A 25,210-nucleotide genomic window follows, 5' to 3' on the forward strand; every position below is an offset into this window, starting at 1 on the left:
CTTTTTTGTGCTTTCTTAATTTCCTCCGCCATCAGGACAGCTCTTCGTTCAAAGCTGCCCCCCCCATCGATGAAACTAAGGCGCGAGGGTTCCTTCAGGACCCAAACACCACTTTCCAACTGGAAAAGCTCACCCAGAAGCACTTTCTAGTTGAAACAAGATGTTGGCACCCAGCAAATCAGCGGCCTGGTAGAAAATGATCCACGGACCAGTACCGGTCCGGGGCCTGGTGGTTGGGGACCCCTGTGTTAACTGATCTAGTAAAGTACAACTAGGTCAGACTTAGGTGGTCATCCATCAGGAAATATCCATTTTAATCCAGACTAGGAGATTGGGGGGGGGGGAAGGAATGACAAACCATGTCTGAACAGTGGCCAGGAAAGCTACATGAAATAGCCATTTACGGTGGAATTTAACTTGGAGATTGTACTGTTTATATCCTTGATTATGTTTTGAGTGTTTCCAATAATCATAATTCCCTAGGACTTGAGGTTATTTATAACATTAAACATTAAATAAAATTTTAAAAACGATAAAAAATATATTTTACGGAAAGGCTAGAACAATAAAAATACAAAAGACATTATCATGTTTCATACATAAGAATATAAATGATGAAGAAAAGAGACATATATTTAAAAATGCAAGCTGAAAATTTAGTGAAATGACCCGGGGGGAGGGTGTCTTCTCTAATTATTATGGCCTAACCAAATAGCCTTGTCTTAGTTTACTAGTCATGCTCTAGCAGTAATTGTGACTTTGTTTGCAAGAAACTCTATCGTATATGACAGTTTTTGATTTATAGGCCATTACCAAATTATTCGGTTTCATGTCAAGTGAAGGCTCCTTCAGGAATCAGGAGCTGCTTTTCAGTAAATGGTGTGAAGCCACCTGGGAGGCTGCGTATCAGCAACTCATCACACAAATGTTTAGTGTGTGGCTTGACGATCTGACAAATGACGTCACCTTTTCAGAGATTATATTAATACAGATAGTCCTTGACTTACAACCACATTTGAGACCAAAATTTCTGTGGCTAAGCAAGACACCTGTTTGATGAGTTTTGCCCCATTTTAGGACCTTTCTTGCCACCGTTGTTGAACTGAATGTATTTATTTTAGAAAATTTATATTGCCGCCTATTCGCACAGGGCGACTCGAGGCAGCTTACGTGAATATAAAAACATCATATATACAAAAATAAAAAATAATACAAGAAAATAATAAAATAATTAAAATAAACCCCCACCCACCCACCTCAGCGACAACACATCACACAGGCCATTTAATGGGCCCCATCCTGCTCTGGTTGACTAGGCCCGCTGTCAGAACCAGGTCTTCAGCACTTTGCTAAAGAGTGTTAGGGATTGGGCCAGTCTTATCTCCAGGAGAATGATCAGAGGTGGTATTCAGCAAGTTCTGATCAGTTCTGGAGAACCGGCAGTAGAAATTTTGAGTAGTTTGAAGAACCGGCAAATACCACCTCTGACTGGAGATTTTACAGTATTCTTCCCCAGCCATGCCCACCAAGCCACACCCACAGAACCGATAGTAAAAAAATTTGAATCCCACCATTGGGAATGATGTTCTAGAGAGAAGGAGCCACCACAGAGAAGGCCCTTCTTCTGGGTTCTACCAGGTATATCTCCCTAGGGGATTGGACCAGCAACATTACTTGCTTCCCCGCTCTAATGGGTTGTGTAGATGTGACCGGCAAGAGATGGTCTCAGATAACCTGAATCACTGCCGTTGTTAAGTTAGTAACACAGTTGTTAAGTGAATCTGGCTTCGCCATTGACTTTGCTTGTCAGAAGGTCACAAAGGGGAATATGACTCCAGGACACTCCAACTGTCACAAATATGAGTCAGTTGCCAAGCATCTGAATTTTGATCACATGATGCTACGAAGGTTGTAGGTGTGAAAAATGGTCATAACTTACTTTTTAAGTGCCGTTGTAATTTTGAACGGTCACTAAATGAACTGTTGTAAGGCAAGGACTGCCTGTAATTAACATTTTTTTAAAAATTGAAAAAATAAAAAGTTGAAGGCTGTTCAGTTTTTTCCCCACGTGTATCCAGGTGCAATTCAAAATACCTATAAAGTCCTAAAGACCTGAGTTTCCAAGACTGCTTGCTCTAAATAGCGTCTGCCTACCAGGAAGAGAGAATATTTGCTAAGAATCCCAACTTCCCTGAGGTGTGATGACTGGAGATTTGGGAACAAGTATTCTTGGCTAACACTCCAGTGGATTCATTGACTTTTAATAATAAGAACTGCTTCTCCACTATTGATACTTTAAAAAGCTGTTAAAAAACATGGCAATTTAAATAGGCATTTGGGGGATTAAGAATGTGGTAAGTAAAACCCAGGATGTGACTGGTGCTACAAACGTTGTACAAAGATTTTGAGGATTATTGAATTATAGTTTTATTGATCTTCCTATATTATTTATATTTATATGTTTCATTTTATTTGAAAGCTGCTTAGATCTGCTTGGTTGAAGAAGCATAAAAGTACTTGGAAAAGTAATAAATTTTCAAGTGAGGATTAAACCTTGCAACATATTTAGATTCCTGCTTTGTTCCTAGATTTAATAAGATCATTATAATAGGACAAGCAACATTAGAGACATGGATGGACACTTCGCTTGCTTGTTATATTTCACATCATCTGCCATTCACACTATGTGTATTTCATTACTCTTGAGTTTGACAGGGCAGTGAATGTTATCTCCCAGAGATGCTTGGATTCAGCTAATCGTATGCTGCCTGGCAGAAGCAATCTTTGGGGAATACTTAGTTTCCCTTTTTTTAAAATAATGAAGATATTTGCAGTAACAGAGAGCTTTGCTTCATTTGTAACCAACATTTGCAAAACTCTTCCACAGCTGATATTGGTCCCTTGCTATTAGCAGGTATATTGTACGTGGCACAGATAGAGCAAAGGTTAATAATTGAGTCAAAATTTTATTTTTATTGCTAATGAAGGCTTCAGAGATCCAAAGCCATGATGGGACTATCTGTTGACTCATGACATCAGGGAAATTGCAACCTGAAATGTAAGAGATCTATATGGTAAAGAGTTTGCATTTGGGAAGGGAAGAGAAGGAAAGGAAAGGAAAGGAAAGGAAAGGAAAGGAAAGGAAAGGAAAGGAAAGGAAAGGGGAGGAGAAGAGAAGGGAGGAGAAGAGAGGAGAGAGGAGGGGAGGGGAAGGGAGGGGAGGAAAGGGAAGGGGTATGTTGTATGTTTTGTGAAGAATATAAATTCCGGGTGAAACTAACCTGTTCTTACAGACTGACGGTAATAAATATAGAGATGGAAGTGATATTATGAATTTAATTATGAATGAGCTAAAATATGTGTCAGAAAATAAGAATTGATATCATCTAAATGAGCAAGAAAGTAGGAAATAACCAGACTGGTGATAGCTGCATGTTTGCTTGGATATAAAATTTATCTGACCACCTCAAACCAACCAGACTTTAAGCATTTTTCAGAATTTATATACTAAAAAAAGAGAATATGATTTCTGAATAACATTAATTAAAATAGCAGCTAGAGGTGAAAGACTAAAATTATGGAGAGAGAGAAAATGATGCCACTCTATATAGCTAATATCTGAAGCCCTTCAGAAACACCATGTTTTCACCTCTTTCTGAGGGGCCATGAGGATGGAGGCCATCTATACTTCAGGGAGCAAAGTATTCCATGAATGGGGTATTGTCACAGAAAATGCTTGCCACTGAAACTCCTCACATTGTACTTGGGAATAGTTGGGTGTCCCTTAGCAGGCACTCTCTTGTTTTTGGATAGGATGTGCAGAAAACTATAGGGCTGAGGCGAATGACGGTAATAAAAAAGCCAGGAATTTGCTGTGAGAAAAAATGAATTGGATTCCAAATGGATTATTTTGTATGAAAAAGTCTATTCATATGTCAGCTCTTCAAGATAAGCCAAGTCAGGAGACAGATTCCACAAGGAATGCTGGAACTCCATTTTATTATATAGGGTATAACAGAATCTTGAAAGCATAACAGAGACTCTCTCGTCCTCTCTATGATACCAAAGAGAATGAAGGCTGGTTAATTTTGACTTTCTTTCTCATATCAACCTTCCTTTCAAGGCTAAACTGGTGTTAATATCATGGCAATTGAAAACTTTCATCAAGGCCATCTCCATATTCTCTACAGCATGTTTAATGAGTTAATTCAGATGCATCAAAACATATACACGGAAAAGGAATAAATCAAATAGTCTGATTTATTTGACTGTCTAGATGAAAGACTGCAAGAATTAGCGAAGGATAAAAGGCTAAGCAGAGGTTTTGAATGTGGCTCATAACATTATTTGGTAGTGTCAGAACTTGGGGAAAATGCATATTTCAGAAGGAAAAGAAGTGGGGGGAAAATCATGCATGAGGGAAAAAAAACATTAGAAAATGAATTAATCTCCAAACCTAACAGGTAGAAAACTGGCATCAAAGGTTTTATATAGAAACTTGGAAGCTTGGAACAGAATTGAATGAATTATGATCCAAAGTGCCAAAGAAGTGTTTGGAATTATACTGATGACAAGATGGGAAAATGCTTAATGGGATGCTAAAATAAAAGCAAAAGAGGATGGGAAAAAGTTTTTGATTGCTGCAAAAATAAAAACAAGGCAGAAACATTGTGTAATAGAGAAACAGAAAGCAATAATTGCAATGATTATAGTCAAAGAGCACAAGGAATAGGTTTTTAAAATACTTTTGTTTATATGCTAGTCTATTACAAGACACTGACTGTCACAAATACTTAAGAAAAGTGAAATTGAAATGAATCCTATAAACATTAGCATCTAGACTGGGGGAAATAATTAAAAGTAAATCATAAATACTTTGTGAATATTTGTTGGTTGGCACCACTAGAAAAAAATTGTTAAAATGTGAATCTGATTTGCTTATGGCTTGGTTGTGCAATTTGATTAATACATGTCTGAAAATGGGGCAGCAATTTAATTTAATGGCAATTAAAATAATACTTTTAATGTTTTTGTTATTTAATATTTTATATAAAGGGGAAATTATAATGGGATTAGTTTATTAAAGACACTTGTGAAAAAGTCTGACAGAAAGGGTCAAAGAAGTAACAAATAGTATAATTTGGATAGTGCAATGCAGCTTCCACTGCAGTTGTGGTACAGAAATCAGATTTTTTTTTGCTTTCCAGCAGAACTTTGAGAGATAAATGAATGTGAGAAATAGGATTCTCTATACAAGTGTTGATTTAGAGAATGGCTATAATTACATTTTGTCGCACAGTCAGTCAGATGTTCAGATTGGATTTGGCATTTTTGTCCACCTATCAAGTCCTTCCTGGAATAGGCAGATGTGGATGTGTTAAAGATATTGTTGCTACATGGAAGCTGTATGTTCCGAGTAAATTATTATTACCAAATTTACTTGCCACCCATTTTGCAGCTGGAAGCGAATCTGAGAGGCTTACAATAAGGTAAAATATACAAATATCCAAACCATATACAAACATCAAACCAATATGTAAATATGACAACAGCTTAAAAATTACATTAATTAAAACAGACTAAAAAGCATAGGTTTGGAAGGGAGAGGTGAGGGTTTCTTCTCTGTTAGTGCTCCAACCATTTCCAGTCAACAGCTTCTCCTTAGGAATCCCATGCTGGTTGGTAAGGCCAGGTTTTAAGGCTTTTCCTGAAGGTTAAAAGAGAAGGGGTGGATCTTGCTTCCTGTGAGAAGATGTTCCAAAGGGCAAGGACCATAGCAGAAAAAGCTCTTCTCCTGGATCTGACCATCCAAAATTCCTTGGTTGATGGGATCTGCAATAGGCCACTTCTGCTGGCACAAAGTAATCATACCTCTTCAGCCCTTATTCTTAACACTGGTACACCACAGGATTGCGTGTTGAGTCCCTTACTCTATACTCTTCATGTGCATGATTGCATTCCCACTCACACTAGTAATGCTATTGCTAAATTTGCAGATGATACAACAGTGGTGGGACTCATCTCCAGGGGGATGAAGTAAGGTAGACTGGTTGCTTTTGTGGTGTGGAGACAATAACTTGGTCCTCAACACCAATAAGACCAAGGAGCTTTTGTGGACTATCGAAGGAACAGATCAGACATTCATTCAGCCGTTGCTTATCAATGGAGACTGAATGGAGCAAGTAGCCAGTTTTAAGTTTCTGGGTGTTACCATAAAAGAGGACCTGACCTGGGGTGCTCACATTGCAGCACTGATCAAAAGGGCCCAGCAGAGATTATACTACCTGAGGCTTCTCAGGAAACAACTGAATGAGAAACTGCTGGTGACCTTCTACCGCTGCACCATAGAGAGCATTTTAACATACTGCACTCTGTATAGTTTGCAAATTGCACAGTGGCAGATAGGAAAGAACTCCAGAGGGTTAACGTCATTGCCCAGAAGATCATTAGTTGCCCTCTCCCTTCTTTGGAAGAGCTTTATAGCTCCCGCTGCCTTAAGAAAGTTCAAAACATTCTCAAAGATCCATCTCATCCTGGGAACCCTTGTTTTGAACTATTACCATCTGGCAGACAGTACAGGATAATAAAAACAAGGACAAATAGGCTGAAAAACAGCTTCTATCTCAGGGCAGTAGCTCTGCTGAATTCTACTGTATAGTGCAGTGTTGGTGTGGTGTCGGGCAGTGATGGGATTCAACCGGTGTTACTACTGGTTCAGTGACTACGTTTTGCTGTGCACACGTGTAAAAAACCCTTTAGCTGTGCCACCTGGACAGCTGAAAAGTGCTGCACGCAGGTGTGCAGCATTTGAAAAGCCTCTTTTTTCCTGCTTTTTCAACCTCAGCTGTGCTGCGCAAAGCAGCTGAGGTTGAAAAAGCAGGAAATAAAGGACAGGTAAGAGCCCGGGTGGGCAGGTGGACCAAACAGCAGCAGACACACAACTGGTTCTGTGTCTGCTGCTCTTCAGAGCTACTGGTTCTATAGAGCCAGGCAGAACCGGTAGCATCCCACCCCCTGGTGTCAAGGTTTTCAATTCAATGTGTGTAGTGTGAAGGATGTGTGTTTGTGTTTCTTTTCATGGTCATGATGTGCACTGAAGATGGTGTTTGATTTCATTGTACGAGGTGCAATGACAATAAACTAAACTAAACTAAACTAAATGAGTGAATGGTCCAATTCCATTGGAGAAAGACAATTCCACAGATATCCTGGACCTCTGCCATAAAGGGCTTTAAAGATAATAACCAACACTCAGAAACAGATCGGAAACCAGTGAAGCTTGCCACCCTAGGAACTTGCAAAACTGTGCTGCTGCATTCTGGACCAACTGTAACTTCCAGATACTCTTCAGGGGTAGCTCCATGTAGAGTGTATTGTAATAATCTAACTGGAAGATGACCAGGGTGTGAGTGATTGAGCACAGGACCTCACAGACCAGTAAAGGGCATAATTGCAGGTGTGTTTGAGCAGTGGTGGGATTCAAACAAATTTACTACCGGTTCCGTGGGCGTGGTTTGGTGGGCGTGGCAGGGGAAGGATACTGTAAAATCTCCAGCCAGAGGTGATATTTGTTGGTTCCCAAAACTACTCAAAATTTCTGCTACCGGTTCTCCAGAACTGATCAGAACCTGCTGAATACCACCTCTGGTTTTGAGGCATAGTTCAAATTGTGTTTGATTATGAGTTGCTTTACACAAATATGGAATTGAAGTTTGGTTGCTAAATGTGATAAAAGTGATACACAATGTAAGTAATGAATACATAGGAATAAATGTATGGCATGCTTAGCATATACAGTACTTCAAAACTGGGCTAACAGTAAGACAAGGTTGTGTGATGTCTCCTTGTTTTATTTATAGATAAATGCATAATGCTTGTGATGATGAGAGAAGTGTGTTGTTTGTCAACATGAATGCAGATAATATTGCATTTTTATGCAGATGATGCTGTGTGGTTGGCTATGAAACTTAATGATTTGTAATGAGTATTATGCAGACTGCATGATGCTGTAAAAGCAGGATTCTGAAAATTAATGTATCAAAGATAAGGTATTTGTATTTGAGAGGGAAGAATGAGTGAATGGTTGCAAGTTAGATATAAATGATGAAAAAATAGAGTAAGTATATGAATTCATGTACAAATGGATCAAAAAGATATTAAGTCATGAAAGTAGTACTAGTGGAAAGGTAGTGATTAGAATATGGTTTGTTCTTGGGAATGAATGTCAAAAAAAGTGAAATTTTGTATGTATGAGCATGCTTCTTGCCAGTTTGTTATGTCACGTGGAAGGGACATTTAGCATGCCAGGAGAAATATAAAAGGGAGTTGAATGCAGTGGGGATGGATTGCGTGCGTTTAAACCAAAAGTGGTTGATTCAAGAATAAATAGGTCTCGAAGTGGACTAAATGCATAGTTATTGATCATAATAGAAGGAGCATGTTGGGGTTGCTTTGCCTTAGAAAGAATGAATGACACTTCTGAGGAAACAGCTGTGGATTGAAAATGATTCCATGGAGAGCGAAGCCAACACCTGCAGCAGAATAAGTCAGCTCCTTGGAAATCCTCTCTGGAGCAAGAAAAGGATCTGTGATTGCCCACAAGTGCTCCCATACAGTGGCTTTCCATGAGGAAAGGCAGCAGTGTCTATCAGTTTTAAAGTTCTGGGACTCAAGGGAAAACCATCTTTGCCCAAACCATAGTTAGGAGGTTTCAAAAGGGCATTTATAAGTTTCATAAATCACTTCTCAAAATTGCTTTTTAATGGCTTTAAGAACCTTTGGAAAGGTAAGTTTCATTACATCAAGTTTCCCTCTATCCTTGAAGAGAGAAGTTTTATGTAAGTTTGAGAACTTATTCTAAAACAGAACAGCAAGATGGACGTGGATATACCTGTATTTCTTAACATCTGGCTTTATTTTCCTCTCCTTTGTGTCAATATCCACAAACACTGTATAACCCTGCTAATGGAGCACACAACGTGATGCAGCTGAGAATCAAATGGATTCTCTTCTTAAGGCACAATCACTGCTCTGAAAGTGATCATCGGAGAAGTGACCTTTTGCCCTGAATATTAATACACATATCACATTGTACTAGTAATTGTGCCATCTCATTTTTGCCATCATCTCTCCATTTGCAGAGGGTTGAGAGCTATGGTTTAGTGTGTGTTATCTGATCATATGTGAACACAGCAATCAATTGTACTATTCTGGAGAGATATACAAGATTGGAAGCAATCAAAAAATTTTACAAAAGCATTTATTGAAAGTTCAAAAAATGGAAATGGCATCAGTGCAATAGAAATTGTTCACTTTCCTGGAACTAAACATTGCTATATACTACCCATAAAGAGAATGTATAAATACTTGAGCAAGACAACAGTCAACTCATCATCTTCTATGTTCTTATTCAAATTAATTTCGTTGTTCTTTCCTAGTTTCCCGTTTTTACTCTTTTACATCTTCATTTAGGAGGCCATATGTCTTTGTGTAGCAATGTGCACAGTAATAAATGCAGAGTAATATTTACCTAAGCATTTCAGAGCACTCTAGGGATAAAACTGAAGCAGTTTATCAGCATTGCTGTGGAGATCCACGTGTGTAGAAAAGTGGGCGTTTATGTTGCGTCCTGCAATTACATTTGCATCTACATCTGCTTGGAGCACTGTACAATCATAAATTGTTTCACAAGGTATACTTGTTTAATTAAGTCATTCTGGCTTTGATTGCAAAGTAAAGTGTACATTATAGTTAATCAGAAGCTCAATTCTGTCAGGCTAGATGTCCTGAATGGCCATTGTTCATTTATATTGTTCAAGCAGCCATTGCTGTGCCCAATTTACAATACCTACATCCCAGAATCCTGTGGTCCCACCCAAGCGCAGTTGGACAGGTTCTTTTGATTATTCTCCTGTAGCCCAGTCTAGCTTTTCAACTTAGCCAAGCACTATTGCATCTCTCCATCTTTTTGAATGTGGACTAAGTTTGCTGGCAGCATTCTTGAAAAATATGTGAAGATCTTGATCCACATCAGAGTCTAATGGCTCCCAGGAGGGCAATTTAAGGTCTGCTGTAGGTTTGGTACAACTGCTGGACCTAGATCTCCGGAATTTTCCAAGAAGTCAATACACTTAAGCAATTAAAGGAAAATTAGCTGTCTAAATACAGTAGTGCATACGTATAATGGAAGCCCATTAAAAAAAATAAAATTTTAAGGAACTATTCAGTTATGGAGCTAGGGTTAGTAGTTTTCCCATGTCAGGCAAGCTTTTAAAAAGACGAGGGTTTAGTATTTTGATTCCTTTTATTTTTGTTCCTGTTTGAGCTCTTTCCCTGAGGCAGAAAGAGGCAGATCAAAAAAAGAAATTTTGATTCACAGAGATCTAGACTTGGGAATCAGGAATTCATACCTGATCTTTCAGGTCTTTTACTGATGTATATATCGCCATTGTAACTGAATCCATCCATCTTGCTGATGGTCATCCTCTTCTCTTTCCTTCCCCCCACCCAGCATTAGAATCTTCTCTGAAGTTTTTGCACAATGAGTTCAAAGTAGGACAATTTGAGCCTGATCATTTGTGCTTTCAGCGAGAACTCTGGATTTATTTATTTGGTGATCCATCAGTTCGCGTTCTTGGCTACCCATGGTATTCTCAGGATTTTTTTCCAACACCAAAGTTCTAAGTTTTATTTGCTTCTTCAAAGTCCAGCTTTTGCCCCTATAGAGTGTCATATGGAATACCTTGGCTTGCATGAGTCAACACAACATTTGAATATATTTTCCAAGACCTTCATGGCTACTCTATTAAATAAATGTCTATGGAGATTCTCAGTCATGGTTGTCCCCAAAGTGCTTTTACAAGAGACACCTGGACTTTCTGGTTTTTCTTTGAAGACGTTTCGCTTCTCATCCAAGAATCTGAAGAGAAAGCTGAAGAAGCTCCTTGAATGAGAAGCAAAACGCCTTCAAAGAAAAACCAGAAAGTTCAGGTGCCTCTTGAAAAAAAAGCACCTTTGGGCTCTATGAATTACGAGTCTGGAGTGTCCAGTCTTGACTACTTGCTTCTTTACTGTTGATGGATGATCCCAAGAGACAGATGTCATCTACCACTTTGATAACTTCATTGCCAATATAATGAATTAGCAATAATTATTTTGAGGAAGATCTTTAAGGCAAGGTTTTTAATTCTGGCCAAGTTTAGAGATGGAAGGAGGATCGCCATTTGCCTCCTCCAGAGTAAACTAGGATAGAAAGGAATTTCTCTAGAGAGAAAAGATTGGTGGCAACATTATTGAGGCAGCCCAATAGGGTTGTGAGTTTAGAGCCTTCACGTGGGAGCCAGTGATGTCCAGTCCATCTCATCTATGCTCCATTATTGTCTGCTTCTTGGAATATTTCTTCTTAGATGTATTTCCTGATGAGGACTCTTGAGACAGATCCACATGCATCCTATTTGTTAGGCGGTAGTGAGGTATTTGGGAAAAGAAAACATAAAAGGCAATGTGTTTCCAGTAACAGGTAGTTCTTGACTTGCAACCACAATTGAGCCCAAAATTTCTGTCGCTAAAGCAAGACATTTCTGAAGTGAATTAAGTGACCCCGGGACACCGCAACCGTCATAAATACGGGTCCGTTGCCAAGCGTCTGAATTTTGATCAGGTGACCACGGGGGTGGTGCGGTGGTTGTTAGGTGTGAAAAAAAAAAACGGTCGCCAGCTACTTTTCCCAGTGCCGTCGTATCTTCGAATGGTCACTAAACCAACTGCTCCAAGTTGAAAAAGCAAAGCCGCAACGCGGACTTAACAAATGTCTCCTCTCCCAACATAAATCTGGGGTGGGGGTGGGGCTCAAACGCGGACGGTAAAGCGAGGACTGCCTGACGCTGGGCTGATCCTCTTCACCTTCCAAGCGCGGGACCGCCCTGAACTTGCTCGAAGCGCTTCAGGACTAGATCTTGGGGTGAACTTCACCGAAACGGGCTCGGTGTCTCCCCTCAACTTCTACGCCGCGCTTTCACGGGGGAGGGAGGGGAAAAGGGGGCGTCGTGGGAGGCGGGTGGGCGGGCGAAGGAGCCCTCCGCTGTGTCTGCGAGGCGACAACCTAGAAACACCGGCGGGAAGCGCAGCCAGTGGGAGATCGTGGCTGCGTGACGTCACCGCCCGGGCTGGCTATAGGCTGGGAGCCCACTTTTTGCGAGAAGCGGCGGCGGCGGCGGCAGCTTTGCCCCTTTCCCTTCAGCGCTTTCCGCAGCCCGTGGTCGGGGGGCGTCCTTGCCGTCTTCCTTTCCCTCGCCCTCCTTCCTCCCCGTTCCGCAGACCCCAAGGAGCAGGTGAGCGAGAGAAATCCCCCTCTTCTTGTTCTTTGCCTTCCTTCCGTTCCTTTCTCACAAAGGCTCTCGCCTTTGCTCCGTGCAGCGGGGGCTTCCTTCGAAAGGCGCCCGCGGGTGGGCTGGGGGGCGGGGGGGTTTAGGTATCAGCTGTCATGCAGGAAGGGGGCGCGGGTATGCCGTGGGGCGGGGGGGAAGGGGAAAGTCGTGGGTGGGGTGGGGGAGAAAACCCCAGCAGCTGCACAGTGTGGAAACTTTCTCAACCTTCAGAACTTGAGGTTCTGGAATGGTCAGGTAACCCGAGCTATCGAGCTGCTGAGTAATTGGGGTGTGGGGGAAGCGGTGGCTGGTGTATATAAATGTGAGTCTCCGTGACAGTCAGCAATCCTGACCCACGAATTTACAAGCTCTCTCGCGCTCTCCCCTCCCCCTCCCTCCCTCCCCCTTCCTCCCTCTCTCCCTCTCTCTTCCTCCCTCCATCCCTCTCTCTTCCTCCATCCCTCTCTCTCCCCCCTCCCTCCCTCTCTCCCTCCCTCTCTCTTCCTCCCTCTCTCTTTCTCCCTCTCTCTTCCTTCCTCCTTCCCCTCCCTCTTCATCCCTCCCTCCCTCCCTCTCTCCCTCCCCTCTCCCTCTCTCTTTCCCCTCCCCTCCCTCTCCCTCTCTCTTTCTCCTCCCTCCCTCCCCCTCCCTCCCTCTCTCTCCCTCCCTCCTTCATCTCTCTCTCCCCCTCCCTCCTCCCTCCCTCTCTCTCTTTCTCCCTCCCTCCTTCTCTCCCTCCCTCCCTCTCTCTCTCTCCTCCCCCTCCCTCCCTCACTCACTCTCTTTCTCGGGTGTGGAGGACACCCGGGATGAATACAATGCAGCCCTGCGTTTCTCACCTTTGAAAAATCTTGCTTATCACAGATGGTGCTTTTTGGGGGGGTGAGAATCGTACTGTGGCTGAAAGGATTAAAAAATGGTAATAAAAGGTGTGTTTTCTCCCCCCCTTTCCCCCCCCTTGGGTCGGGTGTCATCTATTTGGTTTGTTTAAGGCATGGAACATTTTATTATTTTGATTATACATTATCCCCCCCACCAATCTTTCTTTTCTCCAGCAAAGAAAAATGAGGGAGGTGTGAAGGGCTGGGCACAAAGCATTCCCTCCCTTAGCGTAAGGGGGCGAGCATCATCTCGGTGGAGAAATCTGCAGCGGATCTTTTAGGGGGAAAGGAAAACAAAAACAAGCCCCCGACGACCACCCTCCTCCTCGATGAGTGCGGCGGAGCTGTCCAAAGGGCCCGGCCTCTCCCTGCCCGCCTGCCTTTTGAATAGGACATCTGGCTCCTCCAACGCCAGCGGCACCTGCATCACACAATTGGGGCAGTTCTTCCAGTCCTTCTCGTCCACTTTCGTCTTGATTGTCTTGGTCGCCCTCATCTGCTGCCTGATTCTTCTCTCCCTGATCACTTTCCACGTCCACAAGAGGAAGATGAAGAAGCGGAAAATGCAGAAGGCACAAGAAGAGTATGAACGGGATCACTGCAGCGCCAGCGCCAGCACCCAGGCGGGGGATTCGTGTGAAATATCCCGAGGAAAAGAATCATCCAGTCCGGGGAAAATCGCCCAGGATTCTAGTATCCTTTCTCCTTCTGCCCCAGAAGCACAGAATCCCCATCCAGAAAGATTGCATTTGGAAACAGATACTCCTGGGCTCTTGCAAACAGTGGTATTGTCTTGATTTTGTTGACTTCTGTTTGTGGGGACCTCACCAAAAGACCTCTCTCTTTTTTTTTTTGGTGTTTGTATATATTTGAGTGGCTATTATAATCTTGAAGATAATGATGATTATTGCTAATATATACAAAAGAACTAACCAACCCATCAGTTATTCAAACGCATGTCAAATTAAATTGTGTTCTTCAATTACTTTTTTTTTTTTTTGTTCTTGCAAACAGAAGGATGGGTCTTTTTTCTCCCCCCACCCTCCCAAGTGGAGAAGACGAGGAAAAACTGCCCAGTGCTACCAAATATAAAACAATTTTCCCTGAAATCAAAGGTTCAGGCTGTACTATTGGGATGTACATACAGAAATGTTTCTGATTATATATTACAGCAAATTTACGTTTCATTCTTTTGGGAGGGGTGGGATTACACAAACATATAATGGTATTGAAAGGACTGGGTTTAAATCTACTGACAATAATGAAAAACTGAGGGAGAGTTTGGCAAGTTTTATGCAAAGGAGGGTCTATTTCTAAGGCTGCATTTGAAACCCTGTCCCAGAACTTGACAATGGGGGACTAGTCGAATTTGAAAGAACCAAGAATGCATTAACCTTTTTGTGAAATCTGTAATTGTTCTCCCTTCCGCCTCTGCTTTTCCAACTTGTCTACTCTCAATTTTAGAGATTAGCTTTTGTTTCCCTTTTGTAGGATCAATATCTAAATTTAGAAATGATCTCCACCCTACAACAATCTCCACAATCCTCTTTTTTTTGGGGAAAAATGACTTTTTCTCTCTCTTTCTCTGCAGTATTACATACCCTGTGTCTTGCAAACCGTGAATGCAGAGCAGTTGAGCTATGCTTGTGTATCTATATCGATAAGAGAGAATGGAGTTATTACTTCATAGGAATGTTTTGGGATGTATCTGTCTCTCTCGAAGGCTTTTCTTTATTGTATCAGCCTTTTTCTTACATTAAATCTGGATCAAGATACCTTTTCATTGACTAACACCAAGGTGATGTACAGTAATTTATTTTACCATCCGATGTTGGCACTCTGGGACACCCACCTGATACATCTTGTGAATTGTTCTCTACAATATGTTCTGATCCAACGAGACTTACATTTTCCCCTACTGAAAACTGACTTCAGCATTGATGTAGTATTGAGCTGTCTTCTACTGTCCTGATTAGATGATATATTTGTTTTTTCCCCTAACCTTTAAACAAACACAATGCAATGGCAGCATACCTCTCTTCCCCTCCCCATGGATCTCTCTTGTGAATCTGGACTATGGAGGTTTGCTGTTAAGGTACCACCTATTAAAAACAGGAAAGCATTTTAAAAGAGACTGCTGTGTTTTTACCGCCCCCCCCCCAGGAGAAATAATCCTTCATTGCTTAAGGAAACTGAATGAGTGGCTGCTTGTGCTGTATGTTTGTTAATATTAATAACAAGGAAAATAGTTCTGTTTCCATTAAACCCTTTGAAGTGCCATTAATTTCAGTTGAAGAGACTTAATCTTAGGACACAATCTTCCATTCATAGATGTGGAACTAAGACTTTGCCTTGAAAGATGCAAAGGAAAGATTTGCAGGACTATCTTGTAACTATCCTAAGTATTCGTAACTGTACTTTGGTTCTCAACCAACGGTAGAACTGACGTGGATGACAGTGGATCACTCGTTCTCTCCCAGACCAGACTGCTTTGCAGGGTTGTTGTAGGGATAACTGTAGGAGAGATCTGTCAAGGTGAACTTTGAGCACCTAGAAAAAAAGACAGAACATAAATGCAATAAATAACAGTATTTAAATGGGTTTAACTTTACATAATTGTACTTAAGCTGGGTGGCTTTTTTTAATGAACCTTTTCTTTTAATTAAAAAGTTACTTCAAAAATAATTTTTACTTGATTAAATATTTATTTATTTGATTTCCATAGCCACCCATTATGTATTTAATACATAAGTAGCTATTGTTTAATCAGTAGGTCCATACGTTGGTGAACTAACAGTCCTAAAATATTTTCCGTACGATATCCAGCTAAGGACTAGGTGCGTCTTAATTAATATCAAATATATTGCAAAACAATAGAAGAGCTGTTTCACTGTTCAAAAATAAAAACTAACATGATACAATGTTCTATCTTTAATATTGTTCTGCCTACTCTGTCTTACTCCTGTGGTGATTGAAACTGATTTTTTAAAGCAAAATTATGTACATTTCAGTAATTCAATTGTAATACTTTACAAGATCATTGGTGGGTAGAATTCTCAGAGAATAATAGCACAAATCTAAACATCCAATATTTGCAGTGCCATTGTGGCATCAAAAATCAAGGGATTTAGTATCTATCGTTTATTTTTCTTTGTTTCTTAGGTTTTCCTTTCACTCTTGATCAATTAGACTGAAAAATAGCTGCTGAGTGAAATCTCTCTCTAGTGCTTAGAATCATAAAACTAGAAGGAGCCATTCAGATAACTGAGCCCAATCCTTTATTCCTGCAGAAATCCCAATTAAACTGCTTGACAGGTGTTTATCTTGAATATATCAGATGAAAGGAAGCCCAACACCTCTTTCTGAAATTAGTTCAAGTGTCAAACTCTACTGTTCAAAAGTTTTGCTGACATTTAATAGAAACCTGCTTTTCTGTAATCTAAGCTCACTGTAGGAACGGATCATGGACATCCTTGGTGTGACTCCTTTTTAAGTATTACAAGTCGGTTACAGTTGTTGGTTATCTTTTCTCAAAGCTAAACTTTGCCAGTTAATTTCTCCTTGTTCTTTATTATTCTTGCTGTTACCATTATTTGCACCTATTCCTATATGTCATAGGTCTTTTGTAGTAGCTGTCCATAAAATTCAAGACTGCTGAAGGATATGGTTCCTTTTATTCAACTTATCTATCCTCAGTGAGAATAGTTCAGAAGCTTAGGATGATACATCTTCTTTCTGGCATTTTTATTTATTCATCCCTTTTTAGTTCTTCTTTCTTTTATTTTTCCTTTTAATTCTTTGAAAGGTAGAAGTAAAATGCTGTAGAAATAAGTTTAGCATCTCAGCAAAGGTAGACCACAGTTCTGCTGAAATCAGTAACTATGACTGACTTGTTCTCTAATGATCTCAGAAGATTTTAGTTTAGTTGGACATATTTGGACATAGGCTGTTTTTCATTCCAGGCTGCTGGTAGGGGCCCATATATGACGTGTTTCCATTTAAATTAGCTATATATACATAGAAAAGTAAATTCTGTAGCAAGGAATACATTTTAACATCCCCTTTCTCCAATGTCTAGTTTAATTTTTAGCGGTGGTGTTTGAAAGATGGACCATTTGGTGATGAGACCCCTCACTGGCAGTTTAAAATTCAGGGGGACCAGGTGTCAAAAATGTGAAGTCTAGGATCTATTACTTCAACAAGACTTAGGCTTTTAGCACTGAAACTTCATAGAGTTCTATATCGATTTATGGATGAATTACAAGTTTTGAGCAGAATGATTTGACACAATCTACTCAAAATTAAGACTTATGCTGCAAGCATAATAGTTCAAGTCTTTTAAGCTCTAAATATCAGTTCAAGTCTTTTAAATTCTAAAGCTACATGCTTCACCTGAAAGAAAGCCAATTAAACTCAAAGGGACTAACTACACTTCAACTAAATATTAAAAAGATTTATTTAATTTCCTTTCATTGGAAGCAATGAGAGTGATAGCAGGTTAACTGGATTGAACTTGTTATGAGCAAATTCTTACTCATGTTGCCAAACAGTATGAGGTTGTAGTTCATGCTAATGTAATGAAAAATAAGGATTCTTCTCCAATGTCTGAAATTGATCTTTTCCTTTTGCAATACCTCTTTAGATCCACTGACAGTTATGAAGAAGTATAAATGGAATGTGTCAAGAAATTTGAAAGACCTTTAAATTTTGAATGCAAATAATAATAGCATCACTCCATTTGCAAAGCTGTCTGTTTTTACTTAGCAATAGTTTTTTTAAAGAAACACATAGTTCAAAATTAAAATACATAGTTCAAAATTAACTTACTTTGCAAAGCTGAGATATATTTTATTTATACTTCAGCATGAGCAGCACACAAATTATTATTAGTGGAGTGTTGTGAAGGTTAATGAGGTTTTCCACTTAAAATTACTTTAACAAACTTTCAAATCCTGGCTGATTAATTTACATAAACAACCCAGGCAAAAGCAAGAAGAAATAACACCCAGAATGTGTAGGATGTCTTTTGGTTTCTTGCAGAATGGTCTGAAATTAGAAAGGCTTTTTCTCCTCCCAAAGAGATTTGAGACAACTGTTTGGTTAAATCGCTGTTTCAAGTTTTATTGCTCTTCTTGATTTATCATTTGTATTAGTGAGACTGATGATTCTTTTTATCTGAATCAGAAGATAGGGGGGAGAAATCCTTATTATTCACTACTTAGGAATTGTCAGTGTTGGATGTGTTAATTCATGAGGGTGCCCTCTTGTTTTTAATTAGGTTTTCTCTTCATGAACTTATAGAGGATTATAATAAAAATTTGCCATTGTAGACACATTTACCCAGGAGTACGTACCACTGAACTATCTTTTCAGTATTCCTAGAGAGAATTGGGCTGTACTGCTATGAAACACTCATTTTGAAGAAGCTTGAAGAAGCTGATTTTGCAATGAACTGGTGTAAATTAATGATGTTTAGCTCTGAGAATTGCCCTTATAGAGAAGATTGTATAGCACGTTCAAAATTTGTGTGTCTTTGTTAAATTAAACTGTATTGTACAGGGACTGTTGTTTTGTTCAGAGGTTTTAGGGTGCTTATCTCAGAAAAGCCAAGCCAAACCCTTAGAAGTGTGACCAGATTTTACACAGTCCCTTTGATGTGTAAGGTACACAATGTCAGTGACTGGATTCACATATATTTAACCATCATTGGTTTGGTTTATCATAGAATTGGAACTGACTCTGTATAGCTCGTTAAATCCAACCTCTTGCTCAGTTTGAACCATGCTGTAAGATCATTGTTTAATATCATTTGAGGTGAACCTACTATCTACCTAGGTAATTGTCAACTCACAAACTGCCCTGACATTAAAATTCAATGTGTGTTGTGATATCAGAATAACAGAATTACGGAGTTGAAAGGGTCCTTGGAGGTCTTCTAATCCAACCCCCTGCTTAAAGTTTAAAATTATATGGTTTTCATTATGTTACATTTTGTCATTCACCCCTCTGTCCAGGAAGCTACTTTTAATATCAGATTCCCCTCAATAGTTAGCTTATTGTGCTTATTGTTACTCAAGAAATTATAATTAAACATGGCTAAGCACAATATCTAAATCCAGTTAATAATTACCATGTCTTGGAAATATAGAAAAATGATTTGTTAATGAATGTGGGGGAAATGGCTGTATATCCACCCATGTAATCTAAGTCTAATTTGATGAAAGAAATGAAAAAGAAGTATTTTCTTTGACTGCTAGTTTTAGAAACTACACAGAAGAGGTATGTTTAGATTAACTTAGAAGGAATAGAGCTCCTGGGATTGATTGTAGCTATCGCTGCCTTTTTCTCAGTGATTTCAAAACTATATATTGCTTAAAAACAATCCCTCCCTTCAGGAGTAAACATTTCCTTGCCATAAAGCTGACTGATTTTCAAAAAGGGTGAGTTTGCAATGAGAAAAATGAACCAAATACATTTCCATCTCACACTCAGAGTTTTTAGACACTTTTCCTTCTCTATTTAATGTTTGCAAAGCAACAAGCAAAACTGGAACCAGCAAAATGTCCAATTAGTCGTCGTGTATTTTGGTGCACCAGCTGCTTGGCAACTTTTTTTTATTTTTTTATTTTTTGCAATGCCAGAATGGAGAAAAAAATCTAGAAGGTTTATCAGATTCTTGGCAGATCTTAATAGATGGCTTAGTGAGCTGCATATATCAGAAGCAGTCAAAGTCATTCTTCCTTTGAGATAAAGTTATTGGTTCACTGCCTATAATATTATCTAAATTGCAAATATATGTTTCTTTATTTTGATTTTTGAATGTTGAATAAATCCTGACAGTGGAGCATCTGTCACAAGAAAAGTAATTGTTTTTAGCATCTAATGACATGGTGAAACCTGCATGGTGGAAAAATCTCTCTGTACTTTAAAATTGTTCACTGAACAGAGGCTATCCCAGGGTATCTCCCTCCCCATTGCAGGGACCGTGAGTTTAGCTTTAAATTCCAACATCATTTGGAAACATCCCAAATGATGTTTCATTTGTAGTGTGGAGTAGTACAATCCATCTTTCCATTTTAGGGCTTTATAACCAGTAATTGACTCTCAACCGATAAGAATTCTGTGTCTAGCATCATCATGGCTTAATATGCGTGAACCCCACAATGGTTTCATTTTCATTGTTTGTAAGGTATGAAAAAAAGATATTAGGGTACACATTCAAAAAGGCTTGTGGTATACATGTGCTATTAATTGTCTGTTTCTACTTCCACAGTTTTAACAGGGTCACTTTTCAGAATTATCTTTTGGGATCTAAAGCTTAACGCGTTTACAATGGCAATTAGCTGGAGTCTTCTCAGTTACAAGAAACAGGATTAGAATTTGCCAAGATCTGAGATGTACAGGATATGTGGTCTTGAGAACTGGCATTCCTCCCTGTTTTTTAAAAAAGATACATACCACTTATCTTTGGCTATTAAAACTATACATAAGTTTAGCAGGAAGAAAGTTTAGGCTTCAAGGGTTAGATTTACCCTTAAAGACTTAGATTTTTGTTTTCATGACAATCCATATTATGGATATTAATTTCAATTTATTGATAGAGGAGATAATGCTGTTTATCTATTATCAATGCAATTATCAGAATCTGTAGTTAACATAGCTGTTGCATTTTTTTAAAAAAAATTCCCCTTCTCCAGGGAAAACTGGTGCTTATACAGCTTCCCTGCTTTTATATACATATTGTCTTAGGTATGCTAGACAAGGATATGATTTTTGAATAGGCAAGGTTAAAATGGAATGGATGTTTTGTTTGGCCACAACATGATATGTGAACACAGCAATCATATTTTGTTAATCTGGATTTAGGAATAAGCATGTTGAGTGAAGGCAAATGTTTTTGAGTTCCCTAAGATAAGCCTAATTGTTTAACTACTACATCATGCTGGCTTTCATTATGATAGGACTGGAAGACTAAGCTATATCTCTGTTAAACAGTATGCTATCTTTTTCTCTGCTTTTTCAATAGGAATTTCCCATAAGGTTCAACACAAGACACCGAATTGATATGCTTTAATCTCACTATGGTTTCATACAGGATATTAGAAACTGCATGAATGAATAAATTGTATCTCATGTGCCTCATTTCCCATTTTTCTTCCACAACAGAGTTTTGATATTTCATTATGTTGTTTTTGGAAGAAAGTGCGTATTTTTTATTTTTATTTTTCCCCCCTCAGCTTTCATTCTCTTGAAATTCATTTTATTTAGCTTAAACGGAATCATGAGACTTCAGTAACGTAGTTTTCACCATATAATAATCCATCAAAATACTGATAATGCCAATATGGAATATTTTCTATTGAAAGTCATATCTATTTAAAAAAATGTTTGGGTTCAAAGAAACCTATGGACAAAATTATATTCTGTTAATTGCAGAGGAATCTATGAACTGAAATGAGAAATCTTGATCATCTCGGCTCCCTGACTTACAAAAGGTTTGCTTCTAAAAAAAACTGGTATATTTTTCCTCATGAGAATCTGAACTAATACCATAATACCAGTTATACGGAGAAAAAAAATAATGAAAAGAATGGATTAATGAAAAGAATTAAAGTTCACCCCAATTATAGGAATGAAGCAAACCAAAATGCAACCCCAGTATAGTAAATAGGAAAAAAGAGATGTAACAGATTGGAAAATAATTTTTATGCTTTCTCTCTCTTTTCATAATATTCAAATGTTATTTAATTTATTTTCTTTTTAAATTAACCACTACTGAAGCCTTTTGTGTGAGTTATAATAAACCTAAATGTAGCACTTTAGAATTAGTTGAATCTATTTAGTTTGTACTGAAGTCTTCAGCTTCAGATTGTGGTTGATTAAAGGGACAAAGTTAGAACCGGGAGATAATGTGCTCTAGTCACGCCTTGGGCACAAACCCATCTGGATGATTTCTTCCTTTTCACCCTTACGAAGAACAAGACAACCGCTTCAAAAATGTTGACAAGAAAACGAGAATCAAGAGGGACTCCAAAGCATAAATTGCACTGGACTCCAATGAATCGGACTGAATTTGTTAAATATTGCTTGAATATATACTGTATAATATCAGAGTTTAACTGAACTCAGAATTATTCAACAATGAGCATCTATTGTTGGCTATTTCTAGCCTGTCTTAATTTTGGCAGAATAATTACAAATCAGCAACACTACAAATAAAGTATACTAAAGGTTGGTAATTCAGAGGCCCTGTTTCATAGTCTACCCCTTATATAGTCTATTGTAATATTGATTCAAAATGAAAACACAAATCTATTTAAGATGATATATCAGGACAGATAACAGATAATCAGAGTTGGAAAGGACATTGCAGGTCATCTAGTCCAACCCCCAGCCCAAGTGGGAGACCCTACACCATTTCTGACAAATGGCAGTCCAATCTCTTCTTGAAGGTCTCAAGTGATGGCGCTCCCACAACTTCTGAGGGCAAGCTGTTCCATTGGTTGTTCTCAATGTCAGAAAGTTTCTCTTTATTTCCAGGTTAAATCTCTCCTTGTTCAGTTTCCACTTCAGTCTCACTTTTGCATATAGGTGTGTCCAAGGATGGGTAGTTAAAGTTTAGGATGCTACGCTCTTGTGGAAATCCATTGTGTTCAAACAACAGAGGATCCGGGAATTTCTATCATGCCTTACTGGTATTTCTACGCTCAGAGTCTAGTCTTAGGAAATGCATGCATTACTTCCTTTATATATTCCTACATTGTTAATGCAACACCAGGAGGATTCTCTTATTTTTGAAACATAAGAGTATGGTATTCTGTAGATTTAGAAATTATTCATGAAACATGTACACCAAAGTTGGTAGAAATCTTATAGCCTGTCTTAGATCTATATGTTGAGAAGTTTTGCGAATTTGCAGATGTTCACATAGTCAAATCCCATGCATATTTACTCAACAATAGGTTTTCTTACAGCTTCTCCCATCCTGGTGCTCTCAATGTGTGTTTAATTGAACAAATCCTCAAGGTATCAAAATTGGTGTCTTTAATGTGTCTTACTTCCAAGTGAAATGGCCATGGAACTGCAGGTATAGAGTGAAAGTACTAATGCAATTTTTGCTATTCTTTGCGTTGCTAACAAGTTTTATATTATTTTTTATTTTACTTTGCGTACATTAGACTGGGATAACTTTATTTTCATACATATTTGTTTATTCAAATTTAGTTTTAATTCCCCTTGAATACCTTATAACAGTCAAGTCAATTGTTTTATAACTGATGTGGAATTATGTCATTGTGCCTGACCTATTTTATAGAATACTGGAAGTTGACAAGTGGGAGATCACAGCAGTAGATAATAAACAGCAACTAATTCTTCTGCTAATTTTAGAATGAGCAGATTAATTTTGATATATAAAGTTCAGAATTAAGAATGATGAATTTAAAAATGCACAGCATTTTCATGCATGTGGACCAGTTTAATGCCAGGCTGCTAAATTTAGTTATGGTGTTGCAGCTTGTGATGTATTATACATTGGTTCTAAAATATATACTGCATTGATATAAATGTACTATTCTTAATAACATGTATTTCATTTAGTTAACCTATTGAACAGCTGCATTATAATCTTAACACCTTTTTTCTCTAAGTTTACTTTCTTAAAGCCATTACTCATCTTTCTTTTGTAACTTTGTGTTTGTGGGAGGAAAGGAAGTGTGTGCGTGTGTGATGTGTGTGTGTGTGTGTGTGAAAGAGAGAGAGAGTGCTTAGGAAATGAAAAGTCAGTAAAATCAATCAGCTATAAAGGGGAAAATAGTGGCAACAACAGAATTCCTTAATGGCTTGATACCTGAGAAGGTTTTTGTGTTGGACAAAAGCTACTTTTATACATCAACTTATTTGCAAGGTTTACTTAGTGTCAACAAGTATATTTGCGTGTCTGGTGGATCTGAATCCACCAACTAGAATAAGACAACTCACTATATTCTGATAAGGTGTCTTTCCATGTTGGTAAGTGTGAGATTTGTATAAAAATAAATCAACAGACTTTTGATAATCTGATCCATAGGATGCTTTATTAGGAGTATCGGACCCCCAACTCCAAAACCAACCATGTTTAGGAGGAAGGAGATGCTTACATTTAGTGAATACAGCTTATATAGGTTTATCAAATCACATGTGTTGAGGTAATTCCCCGTTAGGAGAATGAGCGCATACAGGGAGATGTATAGAGAGTAGTGTTTGAATGATGCACACACAGTACACAGATACACTGTACAGTAAATGTAGGTTTTTACTTCCAGAAAGTTTAAGCAAAGTTCAAAATAAGTCCAAAATCATTCACAGGTAAATCGGTCAATTTTTTCAATCCAGGAATAATTCAACAAAGTCCAGTGTCAATTAGGAAAAATGGAGGAACAGCAACTCTTTCCAACAGAAGGAAACAGAGATACACTCACACTCTCTTCTGAGACTCAGACCAAGACAAACCAGGTTTTTGGCTCCATCTTATGGCCGTTTGAGAAACCACACCTAATTACAGTTTTGCATTTTCTTAAAGATACAGTTTTAAAATGTTTATCCTGGTTTATATATTTCTATCCCAAATAGCTGTTAGGTGACTCATATTTCTAACAACATGGTTACATAACACTTCCTGTTGTCCATACATAGAAGTTATACAACATTTTTCATAAGAAAGTTCCATCCTCTCATGGAAAACTCCCAACATTCTCATTAGAGTCAGATTTCCTGCTATTCAAATACCAGAAGATTATAAGAAGACCATTAATATCTCTTAATGTGACTTATAATGTCAGAGCGCCCCAGCACATACCTCTAACTTATGCCAACTACATAGTTTTGCAATCTTGTATAATTTCTAGCAGAAAACACATTGCATAAATATTCTGAACTTTAAAAATTCAGACTGTGAACACAAAATGGCTTCAGTTTGGCTCTTTA

General features: G+C 38.6%; 1 protein-coding gene across 1 annotated transcript; it reads left to right on the forward strand.

The window, feature by feature from the left end:
- Window positions 1-12,185: 12,185 nt before the first annotated feature.
- C7H11orf87 (chromosome 7 C11orf87 homolog) lies at window positions 12,186-15,376 on the forward strand. The gene is made up of 2 exons (XM_087937121.1): window positions 12,186-12,329; window positions 13,421-15,376. Exon 2 carries the CDS (start codon window positions 13,576-13,578, stop codon window positions 14,041-14,043), a length of 468 nt encoding a protein of 155 aa, XP_087793247.1. The 5' UTR covers window positions 12,186-12,329; window positions 13,421-13,575; the 3' UTR covers window positions 14,044-15,376.
- Window positions 15,377-25,210: the final 9,834 nt, after the last annotated feature.

The sequence above is a fragment of the Pseudonaja textilis genome, chromosome 7 (genome assembly GCF_049901715.1).
Source record: "Pseudonaja textilis isolate UNSWEBS1 chromosome 7, rPseTex1.2, whole genome shotgun sequence".
NCBI lineage: Eukaryota > Metazoa > Chordata > Lepidosauria > Squamata > Elapidae > Pseudonaja > Pseudonaja textilis.

Coding starts and splice junctions, on each gene's coding strand:
- C7H11orf87 (XM_087937121.1), top strand. CDS start 13,576: ATGAGTGCGGCGGAGCTGTCCAAAGGGCCCGGCCTCTCCCTGCCCGCC.